Below are 25,293 nucleotides of genomic sequence, written 5' to 3' on the forward strand. Positions count from 1 at the left end.
TTGAGTTCCTTTCAACTTTATTTCTAACACACATGGTTTTAGCTGCACAACGGACAACCTCACATCTGCTTGCCAGCAGGAAACACGTGACACAACACAGCCACAGTGTGTGAATTCGAATTCCCAACCAGCCAGTCACTTTGTCGCTGAAGCAACAAACTCAGTGAGACGGCAGCCGTCAATGAACAGGGTGACAAGATGCCCCACTTCACAAGGCTGGCCCGAACATCTCTCAGCAAAGGAAAGGGAAGGAGGGTATGGGGAGGGCCTGAGAGTCGGCGTTGGGTGGGAAGGGGGAAGGGAGGAGGAAGAATCACCGATACACTTCAGGTCGCCGCCCGCTGCAGTGAAGAGGTGCCCCGCTTGAGCTGTGAACTCTCACCGTGTGCTTACACCCAGAGGGTGCAGTCCGCTCAGACCCTTGGTCAGAAGAAGAGGCCTCGCATACGTCGGCCGATGCCCTGCCGATCGTACAGGATGTTGAACTTGTTCACAAACTGGTTCATGGTGTTGCAGGTCTTGGTGATGGTGCCGAGGTAAGCCATCAGGCCCACGTCATTGCATTGCTAAGAGACAGGGAGATACAGACAGCAGTGAGAACATCACATTGCCACAGAGCCAGACCTCAGCCATCTGGCTGGGCAAACTACACAGAATCAGAAGATCACTGAGATGCTGGAGGAGCCCACTCCGCCCATCATATCTGCACTGGCTCACTGATTCTCCCACCTGCTCCCTGCGATCCCACACACTCCTCCTTTTAAGATAACTCTTAATTCCCTTCTGAATACTTCGACTGAACCTCCCTCCACCACACACTTCTCCATGTCTGTAGTGAGCAGACATAATCAAAACATCCGTGCAGCAATCAAAAAGTCATCTGTAATTCTTGCCTTTGCGAACCAGAGGAATTGAAATTCAATGTAAGGGGGAAGAAGTTCCATTACAGTTATACAGAACTCTGGAATGATCACAAACACAGTTAGCACTTTGTCCATAACATACTAATTTCAGTTTACTGTGCAGACATGCCAACAACACAAATCTCAGTGGGCAAGGTTGGTGAGCTGTGGGCATAAATAACCACATGGGAGAATGACAATGTGGCAACAACTGAGACCTGGCTGAGAAATTGAATTGGACCAGCTGAAGGTTCTTGGATAAAACAGCAAGATAGTAATGTCAAGAAAGGAACAGCGATTAAGTAGCATACCACAGTACTGTAGAGAGCGCCAGACAGACAGACAGACACAGCGAGCTAGAGAGAAACAAGATGTCCTCAAAGGAACAAGGACAGATTCTATTTGATTAAAGATAGGAAGCATTAGCGGTGCCATTACACTGCTGGCCAGATTGAGGCGGTGATATGACTAGACAAGTCATTCAGAGGTCTGGGGTTCAAATCCCACCAGGGTAATTTGAGGAATTTAAATTCAGTTTGTAAACCTGGAACTGGAAAACTGGCTCCAGTAACCGTGACCATGAAAGCATGGTCAATTATTGTACATAAAACCATAAAATTTTGCAGAATGTTAGGCCAATCGGCTCGAGTCTGCTCCGCCAGTCAATCAAGCTTGATACGTTTCTCAACTCCATTCTCCTGCCTTCTCCCTTTAACCCTTAATTTCCTTACTCGTTAAGAACATGTCACTATCTTAAAGAAAGTGAGGACTGCAGATCAGAGCTGAAAATGTGTTCCTGGAAAAGCACAGCAGATCAGTCAGCATCCAAGGAGCAGGAGAATCGGCGTTTCGGGCATGAGCCCTTCTTCAGGAATGAGAGTGTGCCAGGCAGGCTCAGATAAAAAGTAGGGAGGAGGGGCGTTGGAAATGCGATAGGTTTCCCTCAGGCCCCTCCCCCAAGTCCCTCCTCCCTACCTTTTATCTGAGCCTGCCCGGCAAACTTTCCTCATTCCTGAAGAAGGGCTCATGCCCGAAACACCGATTCTCCTGCTCCTTGGATGCTGCCTGACCTGCTGCGCTTTTCCAGCAACACATTTTCAGCACTATCTTAAAGACACTAAATGACTTGAGTTCCACAGCCTTCGCCATCAGTGACACTCACCAGCCTCTGGCTGAAGAAATTTCTTCTCATGGAGTTCTAAAGGACAGTCCCTTCACTCCAAGGCTTTGCTCTCGCGTCCTTGTCTCTCCTGCCAGTAGAAATAGTTTCTCCACCTCCATGCTATCCAGGCCTCTAAGTACTCTGTAAACGTCAATGAAATCTCCAATCCCTCATCTCTTTGAATGCCATCGAGACCTAGAGTCTTCAATTGCTCCTTGTGTAATAAGCCCTTCATCCCTGGGATCATGCTTGTAAACCTCCTCTGGACACCCCCTCCAAGGTCAGCATGCCCTCTTAGATACGGGGCCCAAAGCTGCTCGCAATATTCCGAACTCGCCTGCTTTATGAAAGGTCTTTAGGGAAGGGAATCTGCTGTCCTTACCTGGTCTGGTCTACATGTAACTCCCAATCCACAGCTATGTAGGTGATTAAGTGCCCTCTGAAAATTGCTGAACATGCTACTCAGTTCAAGGGATGGGTAACAATACTGGCTGAGCCAGCAACATCCTCACCACATGAAAGCATGACAAAAGATGAGAAGATGTACAAGAGAACACTCAGAGAAATTGCAAAGACACAAAAGCTACAGAGTAGTGATAACGGGAGATTTCAATTAATAAAAATTAAATAACTCAAAAACTGGAACAGTGATGACATAAAGGATAGTCATCGATAACATTTTCTTGTTTTAATGTGTTTTCTTGTTGGTATGTTTCTGACTCCAAAAGGGTATAAGGCGCTGCTAATTTAGTTTTGAAGAATCAAGCTCACCAAATCTAGGTGGGGGAACATTCAGGGAACAGCAATCATAACACCATAATGTTTAAACTAACTATGGAAAAGTAGGAACCCAAAATAAAAATTCTTTAGTTAGAGTCGGTAGGTAGTCAAACAGACAAGGATACAAGCATTTCCTTTTTGCAAATATCTGCACATTAGCAAGTTGTTCCCTCCTTTACTATCCAGTCCAGTGACAAATAGAACCAAGCTAATTCACTGACTTTTCTCATTAAGCTCTAAGAAACCTCAAGCCATTGATTAGGTTACTTACAGTGAGGAAACAGGCCCTTCGGCCCAACAAGTCCACACCAATCCGGCGAAGCGCAACCCAACCAGACTCATTCCCCTACATTTACCCATTGACCTAACACTACGAGTAATTTAGCATGGCCAATCCACCTAACCTGCACATTTTTAGATTGTGGGAGGAAACTGGAGCACCCGGAGGAAACCCACGCAGACACGGGGAGAATGTGCAAACTCCACACAGAGTCGCCTGAGGCGGGAATTGAACCCGGGTCTCTAGCGCTGAAAGGCAGCAGTGCTAACCACTGTGCCACCGTAGGGTATTTTGAAGCTTCTCAAGAGTACATTTGCTGGCACAGATGTATTCTTCTGAACCATGCCTACCCCTGGCCCCTCTTTCCCTGGAATGTAAAAGCTCAACCAGGCAACTGTCTCACCAGTTACATTCCCTGAACTTGAGTCACAACATGTCTTGGCAATGCTATTTCGACCCATTGCTTTAAAAAAAACAATTCTGACCCTCAAAAAACAAAGTCACATTCACAAACTGAAAAACAAACTCCACTTACCTCTACTTTAGGTCCCAAGTTTCCAAATAAGAAAAAAAATACTATAAACATTCCTCACACTATGACCACAACTTAGAAAGAATATACTGGCCTTGGCATGTGGTGCGGAATGTAACTGGGGCTTCCGCAATTAGGTAATGAGAAGACACAACATTTTGTCTTTGTAGCTATGTACAAGGTCAGGGAGATTTGCTTGAGGATTCAAGATTTTGAAAAGAATCGAGGGAATATAGAGAAGAACTCCTCCTGCTGATGGTGGGGAGTTTAGGGTAAAAGGTGCATGACCATAAAACCAGAGCCAGTCTATTCAGGATGGAAGGTAGAAAGCTCTTCCTTTATAAAAAGTATGGCGTGGATAAGACTTTTTCACTGGATAAGGATATCAGGAGCTAAAGTGGCAGAGAAAAAACAATGAAGTAAAAATATAGACGAGGAATTATGAAGGATATTATTAAGCTGGAGAGAGTTCAGAAAAGATTTATCAGGATGTCGCTGGGTATGGAAAGTTTGAGTTATAAGGTGAGGCTGGGACCTTTCCACTGGATTGTAGTAGGTTGAGGGGTGACCTTATAGAGCTTTATAAAATCATGAGAGGTAATAAATAAGGGGAATGGCAGGTGTCTTTTCCCTAGGGTGGGGGCTTTCAAGTGTAGGCAGCACATTTGTAAGGTGAAAGGAGAAAGACTTAAAAATGACATGAGGGACAATTTTATTTCTTTCTTTTACACAGTGTGTGGAATGAACTTCCAGAGGATGCAGGTACAGTTACAATGTTTAAAAGTCATTGACATACGTACATGAATAAGAAATGCTTGGAGGGATATAGCTCAAGCACAGGCAGGTGGAGCTGGTTTAGTTTGGGATTATGGCCGGCATGGACTGGTTAAACTGAACGGTCTGTTTCCGTGCTGTATGAGTTCTGTTCCCCTCAAGGGTTTTGCTTTGCATAAGTTAAGCTCAAACAGGAAACAGCTTCATTACCCAAATAAGCAACCAGCTCTGACTTACATCATAGAAGTCGGTCTTAAACTTGTCGGTGCTGAGGACCGGCAGTCGGTGACACAAGGCGTAGGCTTCACGCAGGATCTCATGGTTAAACGGCACTTCCCCTGTGTAAGAACACAAATGGAACATCGCAAAACAAGCAGCTCGATGCATCCTATCCTGAGCTGAGACTGATATGTACTCCAGCCTGACTGCCGCCCCCCCCCCCACTTATCCAGCTCCTCACAAAACAGTATACCTCCTCTCCATGTCCCTTACACCTATCTCAAAACCCTATCTGCACCAGCCATAGGGGAGATGGTGGCATAGTGGTAATGTCCTGGACTAGCAACCCAGAATCACCAGCTAATATTCTGGAGACTTGGGTTTGGGAGATGGTGAAACTGAGCTCAAAAAGCTAGCATAAGGGCAGCTGTGTAACCACCAACTATCATATAAACTCATCTGAGTCACTAATGTCCTTTAGAGAAGAAAACCTTACCTGACCTGACCTACACGTGATTCCAGAGGCACAATGCGTTAATGGCCCTCTGGGCATTTAGCGGTGGGCAATAAATCCCGGTCTAGCCAATGATGCCCACATTGAATGGATAAAAAAACTGAGAAGACCAAAAGGACATACTCCCACTACCAATGCGACACAGACACACAGACACACACACCCCCCCTCCAGGAGTCACATTGGTTCCTTACACTCCCCACACTACCGCCCAGCCACTGACTGCTGGAAGGTGGTGCAGTGGGCTTTCCTACCTGACTCTACAGCTTTGACGTATTCCAGGATGACACGGACCCGACTGTGCAGCATCTTAATGGCGCTGTGTTGTGCAATGAGATGTTCAGCCACTGTAACAGGATCAGAAGGGAAGTCAGCTGCTAATTGCTTGGGAGAAGTAGGCAGTAAGTTCCAGGGCTCTTGTGGTGGAGGAGTTGCTGGGTCACACTGCCATCATTTTACAGGGACATTATCAGACAAACAATACTGAATCACCTTCATAGACAGGAGTCACTTACCAAAAGCTTAGTGATAGAGAGTTGGCTAGCTCAGTTGGCTGGATGGCCAGTTTATAAAGCAGAGTGCTGCCAACAACATGGGTTCTGGTCACCGACTCAACCTCTTCCCCCTCACCTGAGGCGTAACCTCAGATTAGACAACCGGTGGTAGTTCATCTGTCTGTCTCTCTATGTTTCCAACTTCTTTCTTACCCCTTGATGTCTTTATAAAATCACAGAATCCCTACAGTGTGGAAGCAAGCTATTCTGCCCATCAGGTCCACACCAACAATCCAAAGAGCATCGCACCCTATCCTCAGGATTCTGCATTTCCCATGGCTAACCCACCTAGCCTGCACATCCCTGGACACTATGGGACAATTTAGCACGGCCAATCCACCCTAACCTGCACATTTTTGGACTGTGGGAGAAAACTCACACAGACACTGGGAGAATGTGCAAACTCCACACAGACAGTCGCTTGAGGGTGGATTTGCAACCGGGTCCTGACGCTGTGAGGCAGCCATGCTCACCACTGAGCCACCATACCACTCCATCTCAATTAATATCTCAAATATCAGCTGGGTGTCAGTGCAAAGCAGCAATAGGGAAGAATATTTATTTAATGGTGACAGCCTGGGTTGTGTTGAACAACAAAGGAACTTGAATGTCCTTGTGCAGGAGTAACTATGTCTTATTGCAATCATATAGAGCATAGTTTGAGACCAAGCCTGCATTACTGACGTATTGGCCTCTTTCCACAGGGAAATGCATATTTGATAAAGATGGAGTGCAATGTATGTCCACCAAACCAGTTCCTGAGATAGATGGACTGTGCCAGGAGGACAGATTGTGGAAACTGGGCCTGCATTTTCTAGTGTTGACAAGAATGGGAAGTGATTTTATTGAAACTGACAAGGTTCCTACAGTAACCACCAAGGCAGAGGCAGGAAGGATGTTTCCCCCTAGCTGGGTCAGTGGTCCAGAACCAGAGAACCCAGTCTCAGTGTAAAGGGCAGGCCAATTTGGACAGAGATGAGGAGCTTCTTCACTTGGGGGCCGGGGGGGGGGGGGGGGGTGGAGGGGGGGGGGGTGGTGGAGAGCTGGTGAATCATTGGACTTCTCTGCCCTAAAGGTCTGTGGAGTATCATTGACTGACTGTGCACCAGGCAGAGAACAATCAATTACTCCACACTAAAACCAGCAAGAGACAGCCAAAGAAAACTGAACGGATGTAAAACAAATTTGTTTTGATCTCCATGAGTGGCTCGCTCTTGCTGACAAGGAACTGTTCAGTTGGCAAAAGGGCATCATGTGGCCTGGAACAGTGAGTTCGGTTACATTCTATAACTGACAGTTTGCTCCTGTTCGATGAGACTGTGGTTTACCCCAGTCTCCGGGCAGCTGTGACAAGGATAAGGCGTTATCTCTAACCATCCTTGTTGCCCTCCCCCAGCCCAGCCCAGCCCAGCTCAGCACAGCAGATTTACACAGCGCTGGCGAAAGTCCTTGCCTGTGGAATTCTCCCCTGTGCCAGTCGCTGTCATGCGAGCCACGTGATCAACTCCGATGCGCTCGGCCTCCTCTGTGGCCAAGGTGTAGGTCAGTTCAGCGAACAGCACTGTGGCCTGGACAAAGGACAGAAAGAAAGCAATCAGTGCGGTGAACTCTGTCAGACAGGGAAACACTCACACACTCTCCATGGAAACTTGGACTGGGGCTCTGCAGCCAGTGTGCCACTTGGAAAATGCACAGCTTCCTCCCTGATCAGGATCGGTAGGAACCCACTCATCAGCTCAGTAGGGCTGCCTGCTGCACGTGAGCGGACGAGACAGAACAGCCCTCCTCTGCGAGGCCTCTTTAGGCAGAATGGCTTGCTGACTCTCATGAGGACTTGCACATTCAGAACGATCTGTCGGTCAGCCAGCCTTCCTGTGGAGCCGTATCCTAGTCGGAGTCGGTGAACAAGGCACAGACCTGGCAAAAATAGTGGGGGGGGGGGGGGGGGGGGGGAGGGCAGATAAGCCAAGCTCCAGAGCAATTAGGGGTGGGCAATGATCGCTGGCCTGGTCAGCCGTGAGCACAAAAAAAAAGGTGATGGGAAGAGGGGGTGGAGGAACTTGCCACCCCTGGTCAGGGTGGGTTTGGGAAGGGATTAGTGTCTGCTGTTGTGCCAATCCTCCAGCTGGCTGCTGAGCAGAAAGGCAGAGTCCCACATCCCTGGGACTGAGAGCCTCTAGAGTTCACTGCAACGGAGCAGCCAAGGTCAACAGTGGAGAATGACCCCAAATCTGTCATGTTGAAACAAGGAGCCATTTTGGATTGCCCGAGCTCTCACGCCCGATAGTCAGTGACTGGTGAGACAGGAGGTGGAGAGGTAGTGGCACTGCCTGGACATGGGGCCAGAAGATGACTCAGCCTGGGGAAAGTGCCAGGAAATGCTAACATCCCAGGATGCACCCATTTCTATTATCGCACAACTTAGAACATGAGAACGGTGACCATCGTCTTCAGACTTGCCTGCAAAGGATTTGGAAAACAGCAAAAGACTAACAGGCTGGTGGGAAAAATGGAGCTGCACCCTCGATAATGCGAAAAGATCTGAGGCAACCATTTGTCGTTCACACAAGGAAAATTTACTGGCAAGGGTGAATGAATAGAAAGGATCAGGGGTTCAGAAACACAATCTTTCAGAAATGAGAGAGCGGGGAAGAATCAGCAACACAATCTAGGGTGTATAAATAAGTGTACTGTGTGCAAGAGCAAACAAATAATGATGAATTCACTTGCAATATTGGTTATTTCACAGCTAGTGCAGTGTATGGAGGTTTGAATACCTCACTCTTCCAAGACATTAAAAGCCACAGAGGTGGAACAGACTAGGCAGATTCATCAGAACGTTAGCAGGAATGAGAAACGACTATTACGAGGAGATACTGGTGATGCTAAAAGGGTCAATGGTTATACACAGATTGGAGGCAGCAAGAACGCAAGCTGTTGACGGGGAGACAATGGCTATTTGGTCAATCAGATTAACGGTTAGAAATTGTCACTAAGAAAGTGTCAAAGTTGGGTGAAATTTCATTGGATTGCTGAAGCTGGAAAAGTTTGCCACAGGGAACAATGGAGGCAGAGACCATCACATCCTGCAACACAAAAATGAGGCAAATATTGGAAACAGAGGAACATACAGGGCTACTGGGAATAGTTGGGATTTGATACAATGTGATTGGGAGTAAACAAGGCAGTGGGATTCATTTAGGGTTGATATGATGCTATGGTAAGAGTGCGGGGCAGTGGGATTAGTTTGGGATTGATACAAGGCTATGGCGAGAGAATGGGACAGTGGAATTAGTTTAGGATTGATATGGAGCTACGCGATGACAACAGGGCAGCGGGACTAGTTTGAGATTGAGTAGTGGGGATTACTCTTGGACAGTGAGACAGTGGGACAGCGAGATTAGTTTGAAGATTGATATGGGGCTCTGGCGAAAGCGTACGACATGGAATTCTTAGTTGATTTCACTAGCTACGAGTCAGCATTATGTACCAAAAGGTCTTCCCTTCTGTGGTAAGAATGCCCTGGTTACAGTGAAGAGTGAAAATATAACGCGGATTGCTTGGGAGTTGACTATCTGAAGGGTAAGCGATTAAACAGAAAGTGCTGTATCTCTGCTTTTTATATGAATGGTGTGGCACAGGTCTGCAAGTCTCAATAATATATGAATTGACTAGAAAAAGCTTTCCTGGCAGTTAAAACAAAAAGAAAGAAAGAAAAGGAATATAAATAAGGCTGAAATGATTATGAAGATGAAATAAAATGTGACTAATTTAGGTTAAAGACATGCACAACCTTAGCCAGAGGAAAATATCAAGATGACATTGCAGTAAATGCACGCATACTGATAGCAACAGGCTGGGACTGTACGTGACACACGCTCAGAAACAGCAGGATAGCATCCAGTGTAGGATGTGCAAAGACATTCTACAGGATATATCAATCCATACACCACCCTGGCATGGACTATATTGCTATTCCTGTAGTGTCACTGGGTCCATAGCCTGGAAATTCCTGCCTTAGCAGCAGTGTAGATGGATCTACGTCCAAGATCTACGCTGTGGCTCACCCCCACCTTCTCCAGACCTCCAACACCTACACAGGGGGGACTGCACATTGCACCGAATACGACAGAAACAACTGTACATGGCACAGGGTATATACATAGAGCAACATAAACCCGAGAGGAACTGTACATGATGCAGGATAGACACACAGACTGACATAAACCGAGGGGAGCTGTAGATGACGCAGAATATATACACAGACTGACATAAACCGAAGGGGACTGTACATTGTGCAGGATATGTACACAGACTGATTCAAATTGAAGGGAACTGTACATGATGCATACACAAACTGAGGGGAACTGTAAATGGTGCAGGATATATATACAGACTGATGCAAACTGATGGGAACTGTTCTTGGTGCAGGATAGATACACTAACTGATACAGAGGGGGACTGCACATCATGAATGATACAGACTGACAGGACAGAACTGAAGTTGATTAATTCCATACCTCTCCAGCGATGATATCGATGACTGACTCATAAACACTCACTGGAAGCTGTAAGACAAGAACACAGTCAGGCGGTAAACATTTATTACGCGTGTTCTTTTTTCTGAAGCCAAGACTTTTCCAATTAAGTGCTACATGGTAGGATCAAGCTGTGGTGCCTTCAGAACAGGAACATGCTTTCAATTTTCCAATCTGGTTGCTTTTATGTTTTCCTCTAATTACCTGCTGCATTTTCAAAGGCAGTGGCCTCCTGTGTTCAAGGTCCATCCCACTGGAGTCAAACTTCTCCCACTTCAAACTGCTTTTTCCAGAACCCCCTCACCACCTTCAGGTTTCCAATCCGCCCTCAGGTCGGCGGCTTTTAAAACTCCAGCTCAGCCCAATCTAACCACTGCCGATTTCTGATCCTCCACCACCCGTCCTCTGATTCCGTGCTGGGACCCTAAACTAACTGGCTTGCTCCTCCCTCCATGATGGTACCTCGTGGGCAGCACTCAAACATGTCGGAGGTGAAACTCCTATAGTTTTACTTCAGGCAAATTTCACGTTTAAAATATTAACAAGGGCTCCATTCCAATTGCAAACACCTGGATTTTTAGCGCAGTCAACAGCCGTAATCCATAGCATCTGTGCTGACGTTCATTTATACTTAGAAAGCTAAACGTGGATGGCTTGTTTGGAATAAATTTGCTTTCTTCTCTGCTGCCCTGTCAATCAGCTCCTCAGTATTTAAAGCGAGCTGAAAGATATGGGTGAATTTTCAGGACTGTTCGGTCCCGTTGCTGGGGCAGACTTTCACTCCACTCTTTTCAGATTAGATTACTTACAGTGTGGAAACAGGCCCTTCGGCCCAACAAGTCCACACCAACCCGTCGAAGCGCAACCCACCCACACCCATTCCCCTACATTTACCCTGCACCTAACACTACGGGCAATTTAGCATGGCCAATTCACCTAACCTGCACATTTTTGGACTGTGGGAGGAAACCGGAGCACCTGGAGGAAACCCACACAGACACTGGGAGAATGTGCAAACTCCACACAGTCAGTCGCCTGAGGCGGGAATTGAACTCGGGTCTCTGGCGCTGTGAGGCAGCAGTGCTAACCGCTGTGCCGCCCACCATGGGCCCTTATCAAAGTGTTTGAAGGATTGCAAGGCTGGAGGAGGTCACAGATCCAGAAGGGGTCATGGAGGGATTTAGAACGTTTAATTTTCAGGTTGATCAGTGGATACAGGGGTGGGGGTGACTGGGACCAGATGTGGGTTAGAATATGGGTGGCAGAGTTTTGGATAAATGCGTGGGGGAGAAGAAACCCTACGTAACTTGGGCCTCAACCATCCACCTGTTGCATACGCTTATGGTCAACACCTATATTAGGAGTGACTACTGTAGAATCCTTCTGCAGCCAAAAAGTCTTATCTTGTCACAAAGTGGGCCTGCCACAGAGGACTAACACCATGTTGAATGGACTAGATTCAAAACAGCTCCAAGTGGGCACCCATGACATGAAAAGTGGGCACCTGAAAAAGAAGCATGCACAGGATTACAAGCCGTGGGAATGGCACTCGGACAAGTGTTCATTTCGGGAGCCAGCGCAAACATGACGGGCCCACTAAGACCATGAGACAAAATGGGCCGTTCAGCTCGTTGGGTCTTCCATGCCATTCAATGAAACCATGGACAGCTCTGGTAACCCTCAACTCCCCTTTCCTGCCTCTTCCCCGTAACCCTCGATTCCCTTACTGATTCAAAATCTGTCCATCTCAGCCTGAAATGATCCAGCCTCGACAGGAAAATTCCACAGATCCAACATTCTCTTACAGGTTCCTGAGGAGGGGGACTGGTTCACAATGTCAGCAATGTGATGGCCAAGAGGGATCAACATGTGATCAATAAAATCGAAGGATCCCGACAATGTGAAAGCAGGCCATCCGGCCCATTGAGTTTACACTGACCCTCCAAATAGGAAGCCACCCATACCCACCCCACCCCTGCATTTCCCATGGCTATGCCCCCTTCCCAGCCTGCACATTGCTGGACACCGCAGAGCGATTCAGCATGGCTAATCTATCCGAACCTGCATATCTTGGACTGTGGGAGGAAACTGGAGCACCCAGAGGAAAGCCACACAGACATGGGGAGAATATGCAAACTCCTCACGGTCACTTGAGGGTGGAATCAAACCATCCCTGGCGCCTTGAGGCAGCAGTGCTAAACCCTGAGCGACTGTGTCATAGTTTAATGGGCGTGAGGTCAAGGGGGCAGGAGGGGAATCTCAGTAACAATAACATCAAAGGCAACCAATCTTTCGAATCGGAAAAGCCAGCAAGTGCCAGTCTACAGCCCATTTACACAGAATGCCTTGTATTTCTCCATTTCCCCTTCCATCACCAGAGGAACTGTCTCCCTGAAACAACCACAGCTCCTGGAGTATCGACAAAAACAGAGACTGGGGCCTCCTAAAGGCCATGCATAAAGCACACACTTGTCAAAAGCACAGGCCCTGGCGTTTGTCTGAAGGCACCTGGCTGTAACTTCAGTTGTTGCAGACAATCAAATCAAAAACATTTGTCCGGAGATTAAGTCAGCACAACATTTTAGCAGCCACCGGCTTTTAAAACTTCCACTCTGCGTCACGAGTGGATTTGGTCACTAGGTTTGAAAATTAGGAAGGCAAAGCTGGTCACCACGCCGATGGCGGGGGACAGATCAGGGACAGGTTGAGTGACAACCGGGGAGATGGCTTGCAGCAAGAGGGAGAAGCCACAGCAAACAGAGGGAGGAGCAAGTTTCAGGACGTAGGGCGACCACGAAAGGTGGAGGAAAATGAGCAACACCAGTGAGACGGAATGAGATGCCGGGGCTCAATGAGGGCAAAGGTATTTGGGACGGGGTGGGATTTGACAAGCACCACTGTAACAGCATCAGGACTTGTGGAGGGACAGCGAGTTAACAAAGGCAGAACAACAGGGTGGCATGATTTAATAGGGAGCAGCAGCACACTACACAGCAATTGGGATTTCAGAAGGACAAGCGTGACTTAGCAAGGATTGTGGCAATGGCATCGCGACCTAATGAGAGAGAGTGTCACAGGGCATTGGGGCTAGGATCCAATAGGTGGCAGGAGAGTGGCAGTTACACAGAACACCAGGATCTAACTGAGAGCATAGAAGGTGTCGGGCAACGTTTCTTTTAAGCCGTGTGCAGCCACTCTGGTGGCCGGTGTGCAGCGCCTGTTTGTGCTGACCCCAGCGTGCAGAATAAAAGAACAATTTAAGGGAATGCTGATTGTTGGGGTGGCGGGGGGTGTGCAGTGGCACAGAACACCGAGACTGGAATCGAATGGCAAATGACTTCACAGAACATCAGCATCAGGATCGAACGGTGATCGGTGTCAGAAAACATGAAGATCAGGATCTAACAAGGTGCAGTGTTCCAAAATACCGGAGCAGGATCTGACGGGGTAGTGCCACAGAGCACAGGGATTGGGATGAAACTGGAACCATGCGACAGAACATTATCAGAATGTCACGAGGGGCAGTATTACTGGAGATTAGGATCGGGGCCTAAAGGGGGGCATTATAACACTTAACATCAGGATTTAATGACAGACAGAGTGGGGTTTTACATATAAAATTATTTAACACATATTACTTACGTCTGTGTGCTTTGTCATGGGGTTCAACTTGAGGAAGAGTGGGCTTTCAATAATCTCACACACCTGCAGATGCCAGAAGAAAAGCCAGGATCAGTGGAAAAGTTCCTCAGTTCTGCACCGGAAAAGCCCTACTGGAGGTAGCGGCTCCTTCACACATTTGCTGTATTGTGACACAACGGGATAAGAGTGTCAGTGCCTGGAGAGAAAAGCACCGGTGGTCCAGGAGATCAGAGAACTCACGGTGCAGTGTCCAGACAAGGAGTCTGTCAAACTGTCCCATGCAAAACCAGGGCTCCAGCCCCTGGCAAAATGCACACCTTTATGTCCTGGATTCATATGCAATCAAAGGCAAATCCATAACCTGGGCTGAGAAAATGCAATACTGATGGAGTATTGCAGTGTCTTTGGATGAGATGTAAAAGAGAGGGCCCATCTGCCTTCTCGGATTGATGCTCAAGATCCCACAGCATTATTTAATGGAATTTTAAATGACAAATCATAGTTAAATAAATTGCTGGAGTTTTCTGATGAATCAAAGTCGATGAGGATAATACTGAAGTGGTATAAATGGAATTTGAAAAGACACCTGAAAGTGTCTTACATCAGACTTATGAGGAGCATCTGCGAAGAGAAAAGAAAGTTGACATTTTGAATCCCGTGATCCTTCGAGGGACTCTGTTTTTCGCTTCACAGATGCTGCTCATAAATCCAAAGTGCGAAAATTTCAGATGTCTTTTCAAATTGCATTTATACTATCTTAACAGAATTATTCTCATCGATGTGCAATGCTTCACTGGACTTGAAATGTTCTCTCTCCACAGATGCTGCCACCCGGCTAAGTTTCACCAGCAATTTCTGTTTTTGTTTTCAGATCTCCAGCATCCACAATTCTTTGTTTTAATTTATACTTATGTACAAATGACAAAACGAAAGGAGGGACAGAGAGTAACATGGATACAGAATTGGCTGAACGACGGTAAACAGGCAGTAGTGTTTCATGGGTGTTTTTGGACTGGAGGATGGCTGCTTTACCATGATATATAGTCACAATCTCGACCTTGGGCGTGCAGGGCACAATCTCAAAAACTGCAAACAATACAAAACTTGAAAGAGTTGTGAACTGTGAGGAGGATATGTCTTCAAAAAGACACAGAGGTTGGTCAAACAGGCAGACAAATTTCAGGTGAAGTTTTCAGAAACAGTATGAGGCAGGGAGATCTCATGCTGGGCAGGAGTCAGCTAGTACAAGTGCAGTGCTGTGGTGTCAGATTATGCAAGCTGTACACTGACCTGTTTGTGAACATGGATATCAGACTCGTCTGGAGGACCCCCCGTGGTGTACCAGCCCAGGAACTCCATGTCTTTAAAGACCTGCTTAACTAGAGGCAGAGAAAGATAGAGAGAAAAATCAGACTGAAAGATTACAGGGATGGGACAAAGTGCTTCTTAGCAAGTTGCTCCATTTGGGAATGACTCAACCCTTGGAAAGGATGCAAGAAGCAAACTGAAGAGGTTTTTCTTTAATCCACTGGTAACGCTATGAAACAGGTTATTAGATAACCACGCATGTTGGTCAATAGATTATGTCACGGGCCTCTGGAAGGGATAGTGGTTTGATGGGTGGTAGTGGGGAGCACAGCACAAAGCGGGAGGTTGGTGCGCCATGGCAAGGAGAAGGGTAATTGTGTCTTGAGGGCTGGTATCAGCTTGTGGTCTGAATAAATTGTCATCTCAATGACTCAAGGAATGGAAGGATGTAGCATGATAGGGTGGAATGCCACTCAGTGGTAGAGAACACGCCATTCAGACCACCAGTAATCACCCCTGTATGGCAGCAGCGTGGAGGGCCAACACAGCACCCACATTCTGAGGAGCTGTCTGATACATGGAGGTGAGATTATTACTCACACTGCTCCTCTTTGGTGTAGTAATACTCCTTGTCGATGACAATCTTTTCCTCTACTGTGTGAGACAGCAGCTCGAAAGAGTTCATCACCTCGATGTTTCTGCCCTCCTGCTTTCCAATCAAGGCACCAATCACTGCAAACAGAAACACCAACTGATTCAACAGGCAAGAAAACCCAACTATTTAAACAGCAAGCAACACAGGGCCAACCGCATCAATATGGGGAGTCAACAAGTAGAGAAGACGCCATGACCGTATAAGGAGCAGGAGCCATCATACAGCACTTGTCTTCCCTATGGTACAACTGGAAGTGCGCCCTCATTTCTGAATTCAAGTCCCAACCCAGGTACATTAAACCTTGCCCCTCTCACCTGTCTAAGGTTGGTGTGAAAGAACTGCAGGGGTGCTCTGCCCCGCATCAATTTCCTTTCCTTATTGGTTTAAGTGATGTGGGTATCACTAGGAGGTGAGCATTTATTACCTGTTCCAAATTGCCCTTGTGAAGGTAGTGGGTGAACTGCTTTCTTGAACCGCTGCATTCCACTTAGTGTCGGTACATGCACAATACCATTAGGGAGAGAGTTCCAGGATCTTGACCCAGTAAAGGAATGGTGATATATTTGCCAGTCAGGATAGTAGGCGGCTTAGAGGAGAATGGCAAGGGTGGTGGCACCTACTTATCTGCTGCTCTGTCCTTCTAGATGGTAGCAATTGAGAGCTTGGAAGGTGCTGTCTAAGGTGCTTTGGTGAATTTCTATGGTGCATCTTGTGTAGGTGATACACACTGCTGCTACTGAGCGTCAGCAATGGAGGGAATGGATGGCGAATTGGGTGTCAATCAAGTAGGCTGCTTTCTCTCAGATGGTGTTGAGCTTCTTGGGAATTCCACGCATCCAAGAAAGGTGTGGATATTCTGTCACTACTTCTTTATAGATGGTGCGCAGGCTTTGGAGAGTCAGGAGGTGAGTTACACGCACCAGAATTCCTACTATAACCCCAGATCCCTCTAATCTTCTAACCCAATTAGTCTCTTATTTTTCACGCTGTACACTGCCCTTTTATGTTTTCCTGCAAAATGGAAAGACTTCCCATATCCATATTGAAAATTATTCAGCTGTTGTGCACCTATTCTGCAATTTTATTCATGTTTTCCTATATTTTGTCTTCTTTCTGGCTGAATGGCTCGTACCTTTTTAAAAGTCATGTATAGCAAGCAAAGCACTCCAATTCATTCCTCCTACAATACAAGCACAGGAACAGGCCCTTCGGCCCACCACACCTGTGCCAATTCCTAATTCGTTTTTAGACCCACATGGTTTCTATCCCTGTCGGTCTCCTGTTCATGTCTATCAAGATACACCTTAAACATTGCTAACCTGCCTGGTTCACCACCTCCACTGGCAATGTGTTCCAAGTACCCACAACTCTCTGTGAAAACTTTTCCCTGCACTTGTCCTGTAAACCTTTCCCTCTCTCCTTGAATGTGTGCCCTCTTCTAGTTGACCTTTCCACCCTGGGAAAAAGCCTTTGACTATCCACCCTAGCTATGGCTCTCTCAAACAATCTAATTGAAAAGCAAAAGTAATATTAAACTTCATAGACTTTGGTCAAAGCACAGTTCTGGCCTCCACATTATATTTTTTTTAAAAAGTGGAGAAACTGGAAATGAAGTCAAAAAATTTTAATCAGGCTACGATGCAAACTTTGGCGTTATAACCATCAGGAAACATCAGATTTGTTGGGCAATTTCTCTTGTGTATAAACTGAGAGATGATTTGACAGAGGCCTACAAGATTATGAAAGGTATTGTTAAGGTAGATTTGACATTTGCAGATGAAACGAGAATTCAAGAAATTACAAACATATGTCAGTCAATGAAAAATCAGATAGGGAACGGAGGAGAAATTTCTCAGAAGGGTTACAAGTTAGTCAGGCAAAACCAAAAGACGGAGCTAAGAGGAGCCAGGAAGGGACATGAGAAGTCTTTGGTGGATAGGATCAAGGGAAACCTTAAGGCTTTCTATAGCTATATCAGGAATAGAAGAATGACTCGAGTGACATTAGGGCCAATCAAGCGTAGTAGTGGGAAGTTGTGTGTGGAGTCAGTGGAGATAGGGGAAGTGCTAAATGAATACATTTCGTCAGTATTCACATGGGAAAAAGGCAATGTTGTCAAGGAGAATACTGAGATACATGCTAGTAGTCTAGATAGGATTGAGGTGCTTAAGGAGGTGGTGTTAGCAATTCTGAAAAGTATAAAAATAGATAACTCCCCTGGGCTGGATGGGAATTATCCTAGGATTCTCTGGGAAGCCAAGGAGGAGATTGCTGAGCCTTTGGCTTTGGTCTTTATGTTGCCATTGTCTATGGGAATAGTGTCAGAAGACTGGAGGATAGCAAATGTCGTTCCCTTCTTCAATAAGGGGAGTAGAGACAACCCTGGAAATTATAGACCTGTGAGCCTTGCATCAGTTGTGGGTACAGTGTTGGAAAGGGTTGCAAGAGGTAGGATTCATCATCATCCAGAGAGGAATAAGTTGATTAGGGATCGTCAACACGATTTTGTGAACGGTAAGTCATGCCTCACAAACCTTATTGAGTTCCTTAAGAAGGTAACCAAACAGGTTTTTGAGGATAACGTGGTTGATGTGGTGTATATGGATTTCAGTAAGGCATTTGATAAGGTTCCCCACATAGGATATTGCACAAAAATACAGAGGATTGGGATTGACGGCGATTTAGATTAGAAATTGGCTAGCTGAAATGTGGTTGATCGGAAATATTCACCCTGGAGTTCAGTTACCAGTGGTGTACCGAAAGGATCTGTTTAGGGTCCGCTGTTGTTTCTCATTTATATAAATGACCTGGATGAGGGCATAGAAGGATAGGTTAGTAAATTTGTGGATGACACTAAGGTTGGTAGAGTTGTGGATAGTGACAAAAGACATTGTAGGTTACAGAAGAACATAAGCTGCAGAGCTGAGCTGAGAGGTGGCAAATGGAGTTTAATGCGGAAAAGTGCGAGTGATTCACTTTGGAAGTAACAGGAATGCACAGTACTGGGCTAATGGTAAGATTCTTGGTAGTGTGGATGAGCAGAGGAATCTCAGTGTCCAGGTACATAGATCCTTGAAAGTTGCCACCCAGGTTGATGGGGTTGTTAAGAAGGCAAATGGTGTATTAGCTTGTATTGGTAGAGGGACTGAGTTTTGGAACCATGAGATCATGCTGCACCTGTACAAATCTCTGGTGCGGACATATTTGGAGTACTGTATACGGTTCTGGTCACCGCATTAGAGGAAGGATGTGGAAGCTTTGGAAAGGGTTCAGAGGAAATTTACTAGGATGTTACCTGGTATGGAGGGAAGGTATTACAAGGAAAGGCTGAGGGACTCGAGGCTGTTTTCGTTAGAGTGAAAAAGGTTGAGACGTGGAACGCACGGCCTGCAACAGTAGTTGACGCGCCAACTTTAAGGGCATTTAAATGATCATTGGTAGGCATATGGATGAGAATGGAATAGTGTAGGTTAGATGGGCTTCAGATTGGTTCCACAGGTCAGCGCAACATCGAGGGCCGAAGGGTCTGTACTGCGCTGTAATGTTCTATTTGGGGTTGGAATGGAGAGCTCACTACCGCACTGAACAGTTGAAACGCATTGAATGGAACCTGGATAAATACAGAAGGGAAAAAGAAGATAAAGCTTTGTTGATTGGGTTATATGTGGCAAGTGGGGTGGTGGTTCAAGTGGAAGGTAAACACTGACTGTGATGTAGGGAGCTTAATAGCTGGTCTCTGTACAGTATTTCATGTAGACATGATGGTCTAATGCTGACTTAAGTAGCCTGTCTAATCCTTTACTGTTACAAACCCCATGCATGGTGCACAGATCCTGCCTGACTGTTTCACCATTTCTGTACACTGTGGGGCTATCACAGGCCCTAACTATATCTTTAGCCATTACTTCAAACCTTGAGCACCCTCCTGATCCCTTTAACTGTTGCCATATACTCAGTATACCACAGAAAGGCCCTCGCAGTTCCGTTAACCATGACTGAGTGCATCACTCTGCTAGACTTTTCTGCACGCACATACCTTGCACAGGTCTCCCCTCTTGAGAACGCATCCGGATCCAATGGTCAGAGATGTTGAGAATAACTAACGGGTGCAATGCGACAGAGACACTCCCCGTCACTCCAGATGCCATCACACTCGGCGTTGCTATAATAAGAGAACACAACACACAGAAGAGTTTTGGACTACCATTCTTCTGTAAACACACAAGCATTTTCCACAAACACTGAAATGACATCACCAAAGAGTATCACTGATAGACTGTAATATATTTCCAAAGTGCTCCGCAGCGATGCACTCAAACAAAATCTGGCACTGAGTGTCAGAGGCAGCTGGAGGTCATGGCACAATGATGAGCCCCAAGTATCCTGCAGAGAATATGGAGCCGACCAGGGAGGCTTGTGCATCTATTTAACACCGAAAGAGGCTGACAATACTTGGCCTATATGGATAAACCAGGAGGTCACTGTGAAGGCAAGTGATGGCTTCAAAATTTCCTGTCTACAGGTACCTGTTGCAATATCTTCTTTACCCAGGATCACAACAGGGATAGGGGTCAGTCGCTGATGACAAGAATGAGCGGAGTAAGAGTTGGGAAGATGGGCTGCTAAGCGGAGGAGCAAGGGGCATCAGGGGGAAGGAGAAGTGGGGGAAGGAGAGAGGGGTAAAGCAGAAAGGAGAAACAGAAAGGAAGGGTGGAGTAGGGGGAAGGGAGAAAGGGGGATGGGTGGGGGGGTCTATGGGGCGGTGGGGGGTGATAGGGGTGAACAGGGATTATGGGTCTGGGAAAGGGGCTATGGGGGTGAGGGGAGGCTATGCGGGTGAGGGGAAGCTACGGGTCTGGGGAAAGGGCTATGGGGGGTGAGGGGAGGCTATGAGTCTGGGGAAGGGGCTATGGGTCTGGGGAAGGGGCTGGGGGGTGAAGGGGAGGCTATGGGTCTGGGGAAGGGGCTATGGGTCTGGGGAAGGGGCGATGTGGGTGAAGGGGGGCTATGGGTCTGAGGAATGGGCTATGGGGGTGAAGGGGAGGCTATGTGGGTCTGGGGAAGGGGGGCTATGTGGGTCTGGGGAAGGGGGGCTATGTGGGTCTGGGGAAGGGGGGCTATGTGGGTCTGGGGAAGGGGGGGCTATGTGGGTCTGGGGAAGGGGGGCTATGTGGGTCTGGGGAAGGGGGGCTATGTGGGTCTGGGGAAGGGGGGCTATGTGGGTCTGGGGAAGGGGGGCTATGTGGGTCTGGGGAAGGGGGGCTATGTGGGTCTGGGGAAGGGGGGCTATGTGGGTCTGGGGAAGGGGGGCTATGTGGGTCTGGGGAAGGGGGGCTATGTGGGTCTGGGGAAGGGGGGCTATGTGGGTCTGGGGAAGGGGGGCTATGTGGGTCTGGGGAAGGGGGGCTATGTGGGTCTGGGGAAGGGGGGCTATGTGGGTCTGGGGAAGGGGGGCTATGTGGGTCTGGGGAAGGGGGGCTATGTGGGTCTGGGGAAGGGGGGCTATGTGGGTCTGGGGAAGGGGGGCTATGTGGGTCTGGGGAAGGGGGGCTATGTGGGTCTGGGGAAGGGGGGCTATGTGGGTCTGGGGAAGGGGGGCTATGTGGGTCTGGGGAAGGGGGGCTATGTGGGTCTGGGGAAGGGGGGCTATGTGGGTCTGGGGAAGGGGGGCTATGTGGGTCTGGGGAAGGGGGGCTATGTGGGTCTGGGGAAGGGGGGCTATGTGGGTCTGGGGAAGGGGGGCTATGTGGGTCTGGGGAAGGGGGGCTATGTGGGTCTGGGGAAGGGGGGCTATGTGGGTCTGGGGAAGGGGGGCTATGTGGGTCTGGGGAAGGGGGGCTATGTGGGTCTGGGGAAGGGGGGCTATGTGGGTCTGGGGAAGGGGGGCTATGTGGGTCTGGGGAAGGGGGGCTATGTGGGTCTGGGGAAGGGGGGCTATGTGGGTCTGGGGAAGGGGGGCTATGTGGGTCTGGGGAAGGGGGGCTATGTGGGTCTGGGGAAGGGGGGCTATGTGGGTCTGGGGAAGGGGGGCTATGTGGGTCTGGGGAAGGGGGGCTATGTGGGTCTGGGGAAGGGGGGCTATGTGGGTCTGGGGAAGGGGGGCTATGTGGGTCTGGGGAAGGGGGGCTATGTGGGTCTGGGGAAGGGGGGCTATGTGGGTCTGGGGAAGGGGGGCTATGTGGGTCTGGGGAAGGGGGGCTATGTGGGTCTGGGGAAGGGGGGCTATGTGGGTCTGGGGAAGGGGGGCTATGTGGGTCTGGGGAAGGGGGGCTATGTGGGTCTGGGGAAGGGGGGCTATGTGGGTCTGGGGAAGGGGGGCTATGTGGGTCTGGGGAAGGGGGGCTATGTGGGTCTGGGGAAGGGGGGCTATGTGGGTCTGGGGAAGGGGGGCTATGTGGGTCTGGGGAAGGGGGGCTATGTGGGTCTGGGGAAGGGGGGCTATGTGGGTCTGGGGAAGGGGGGCTATGTGGGTCTGGGGAAGGGGGGCTATGTGGGTCTGGGGAAGGGGGGCTATGTGGGTCTGGGGAAGGGGGGCTATGTGGGTCTGGGGAAGGGGGGCTATGTGGGTCTGGGGAAGGGGGGCTATGTGGGTCTGGGGAAGGGGGGCTATGTGGGTCTGGGGAAGGGGGGCTATGTGGGTCTGGGGAAGGGGGGCTATGTGGGTCTGGGGAAGGGGGGCTATGTGGGTCTGGGGAAGGGGGGCTAGGGGGTCTGGGGAAGGGGGGCTAGGGGGTCTGGGGAAGGGGGGCTAGGGGGTCTGGGGAAGGGGGGCTAGGGGGTCTGGGGAAGGGGGGCTAGGGGGTCTGGGGAAGGGGGGCTAGGGGGTCTGGGGAAGGGGGGCTAGGGGGTCTGGGGAAGGGGGGCTAGGGGGTCTGGGGAAGGGGGGGCTAGGGGGCCTGGGGAAGGGGGGGCTATGGGTCTGGGGAAGGGGGGAGCTATGGGTCTGGGGAAGGGGGGAGCTATGGGTCTGGGGAAGGGGGGAGCTATGGGTCTGGGGAAGGGGGGAGCTATGGGTCTGGGGAAGGGGGGAGCTATGGGTCTGGGGAAGGGGGGAGCTATGGGTCTGGGGAAGGGGGGTGCTATGGGTCTGGGGAAGGGGGGTGCTATGGGTCTGGGGAAGGGGGGTGCTATGGGTCTGGGGAAGGGGGGGCTATGGGTCTGGGGAAGGGGGGGCTATGGGTCTGGGGAAGGGGGGGGCTATGGGTCTGGGGAAGGGGGGGGGCTATGGGTCTGGGGAAGGGGGGGGGCTATGTGTCTGGGGAAGGGGGGGGCTATGTGTCTGGGGAAGGGGGGGGCTATGTGTCTGGGGAAGGGGGGGGCTATGTGTCTGGGGAAGGGGGGCTATGTGGGTCTGGGGAAGGGGGGGGTTGTGTCTGGGGAAGGGGGGGGCTATGTGTCTGGGGAAGGGGGGGGCTATGTGTCTGGGGAAGGGGGGGGCTATGTGTCTGGGGAAGGGGGGGGCTATGTGTCTGGGGAAGGGGGGGGCTATGGGTCTGGGGAAGGGGGGGGCTATGGGTCTGGGGAAGAGGGGGGGCTATGGGTCTGGGGAAGAGGGGGGGCTATGGGTCTGGGGAAGGGGGGGGCTATGGGTCTGGGGAAGGGGGGGGGCTATGGGTCTGGGGAAGGGGGGGGCTATGGGGCTGGGGAAGGGGGGGGCTATGGGGCTGCAGTAACCTAATAGACGGGGGGCGGAGGCTGCGGACTTCAGGCGGTGATTTCCAGCCTGGCGCCATGGCAACGGTCCAGGGCTAGAGCTCCTCCTCGTCCGTCCGCTCCACCACCTCCACCCTCCTACCAGAGTCCCCGAGCGGCGTCGACACTCGGACCCGCCGCTTCACTCGCTCACCCGCCGGCTCCACCTCCATCCCGTTCGCCGCCATCTTGCTGCCCCCCACGGAGCGCGGCACCTGCGCAGTCGTGGTCGGTGACGTCACGGAGCGAAGGCGACCAATCGGAACGCGGCATGGCGGCCACCTTTGTAAAGGACAGCCCGCGGCGGACGTGTTACCATGTTGGTAAAGAGTTACACCCCGAAACCATTAGCAGCGCCTGTGGTGTGGCCATCTTGGTAAAGGAAGGGTTTGTTGCTGAATATAATGCCTTGTCAAATCTAGGGAAGGGGAATTGCTCAGACTGACAGGGTAGCACATTCACAACGGAGATATTCCTTACCGACCATACGGGATCATTTTTATTATCTCATGGGATCCGGGTGTCATTGGCTGGGCCATCATTGATTGTTCCATCCCTAATTTCCCATTGAGAAGGCAGTGGTGAGCTGCCTTCTTGATCCGCTTTGTGGTGTAGGGGCAGTGCCAAAAGGGAGGGACAAAAAAAATGACTGGAGATGCTGTAATCCAAGGTAGACAAGCAGGAGGCTGGAAGAACACAGCAAACCAGGCGTATAAGCCAAAGTTTCAGGTGTAACGCTTCTTCAGGAGGGAGGGAATTCCAGGATTTTGACCCAGCAACACTGAAGGAATGGCAGATATCCAGGTGGTACAATAATAACAGCTCTGAGAGAGGTCCTTCGCTCATCATGTACAGCCAGTCATCAAATATCCATCTATTCTGATCCCAGTACTTGGGCTGTTGCCCTGCATGCTGCGGTTTTGTAAAGCATTCATCTATTAAACTACTACCAGCCCTTAGGTGAGTGACTTTGGAAAAGCACAGCCGGTCAGGCAGCATCCGAAAAGCAGAAGAGTCGAAGTTTTGAGCATAAGTTCTTCACCATCTTGATGAAGAATTATGCTCAAAACTTCAACTCTTCTGCTCCTTGGATGCTGCCTGACCGGCTGTACTTTTACAGCACCACACTTTTTGGCTCTAATATTCAGCATCTGCAGTCCTTACTTTCTCCTGAGGCGAGTGAGTCCAGGATGGTGCATGGCTCAGAGGGGAACCTGTGGGTAGTGGTATTCCCTAGGCATCTGCTGCCCTTGTTCTTCCAGACAGTGGAATTTGAGAGTTGGCCCAAAGAATGCTTGTCCTGATGGCTGCTGTGTATTTGCTGTCACAGTGCACCACCTGGTACAGGATGTGCAAATTTAAGGTGACTAATAGATTGTCAGACAATTGGTTTGCTTTGTGTTGGGTACAGGTGAGCTCCTTGGGTGCTGTTGGGTTGAGTTCATCAGGTCATCCCTGTTCTATAAGGCTGTTGGAACCTGAAAGGGTTAATTCCTTTAAGGAGCTAACCAGTGTATGCGTCTAGTGTTAGTATCATCACTAATGTGTTGGTCTGGAGATTATTTATGCGGCAGTGCATGCACTTATGTTAAACCCAACATCTCACAAGAGATTATCATGTATCCTATATTATCTACTCATTATCCATGGATACCTATGTCTATGTTCTCATCTGGGTAGCCTTTCCCACTTGGTACCATTAGCTCAAATAAAATTAATATGAAGGAGCATATTATAAGCA

At 49.1% G+C, this 25,293-nt stretch overlaps 1 protein-coding gene across 4 annotated transcripts; it reads right to left on the reverse strand.

Moving 5' to 3' along the window:
* cops6 (COP9 signalosome subunit 6) lies at positions 1–24,055 on the reverse strand. 4 transcript variants are annotated; one of them, XM_072591585.1, is made up of 10 exons: positions 24,033–24,055; positions 19,897–20,022; positions 15,806–15,937; positions 15,188–15,276; positions 13,898–13,960; positions 10,238–10,285; positions 7,171–7,285; positions 5,418–5,510; positions 4,668–4,768; positions 1–566 (listed from the first exon to the last, which is right to left on the reverse strand). In XM_072591585.1, exons 1-10 carry the CDS (start codon positions 24,037–24,039, stop codon positions 426–428), a joined length of 915 nt encoding a protein of 304 aa, XP_072447686.1. In that variant the 5' UTR covers positions 24,040–24,055; the 3' UTR covers positions 1–425. The 4 variants fall into 4 exon arrangements, with proteins under 4 accessions (XP_072447686.1, XP_072447685.1, XP_072447687.1 ...); XM_072591584.1 differs by lacking the exon at positions 24,033–24,055 and adding an exon at positions 23,707–23,842; XM_072591586.1 differs by lacking the exon at positions 24,033–24,055 and adding an exon at positions 20,387–20,522.
* Between the last annotated feature and the right edge of the window lie 1,238 nt (positions 24,056–25,293).

Source organism: Chiloscyllium punctatum, chromosome 21 (genome assembly GCF_047496795.1).
Source record: "Chiloscyllium punctatum isolate Juve2018m chromosome 21, sChiPun1.3, whole genome shotgun sequence".
NCBI lineage: Eukaryota > Metazoa > Chordata > Chondrichthyes > Orectolobiformes > Hemiscylliidae > Chiloscyllium > Chiloscyllium punctatum.

Bases quoted from the DNA above. Each gene is read 5' to 3' on its own strand.
- cops6 (XM_072591584.1), bottom strand. From the start codon at position 23,740: ATGGCGGCGAACGGGATGGAGGTGGAGCCGGCGG. The intron at 15,938-19,896 runs GTATGTGCGTGC...TTCTGTTTGCAG, and splicing joins AGAGGGGAGACCTGTGCAAG to TGATTGGTGCCTTGATTGGA. The intron at 7,286-10,237 runs GTATGGAATTAA...TCCTTTGTCCAG, and splicing joins TCGATATCATCGCTGGAGAG to GCCACAGTGCTGTTCGCTGA.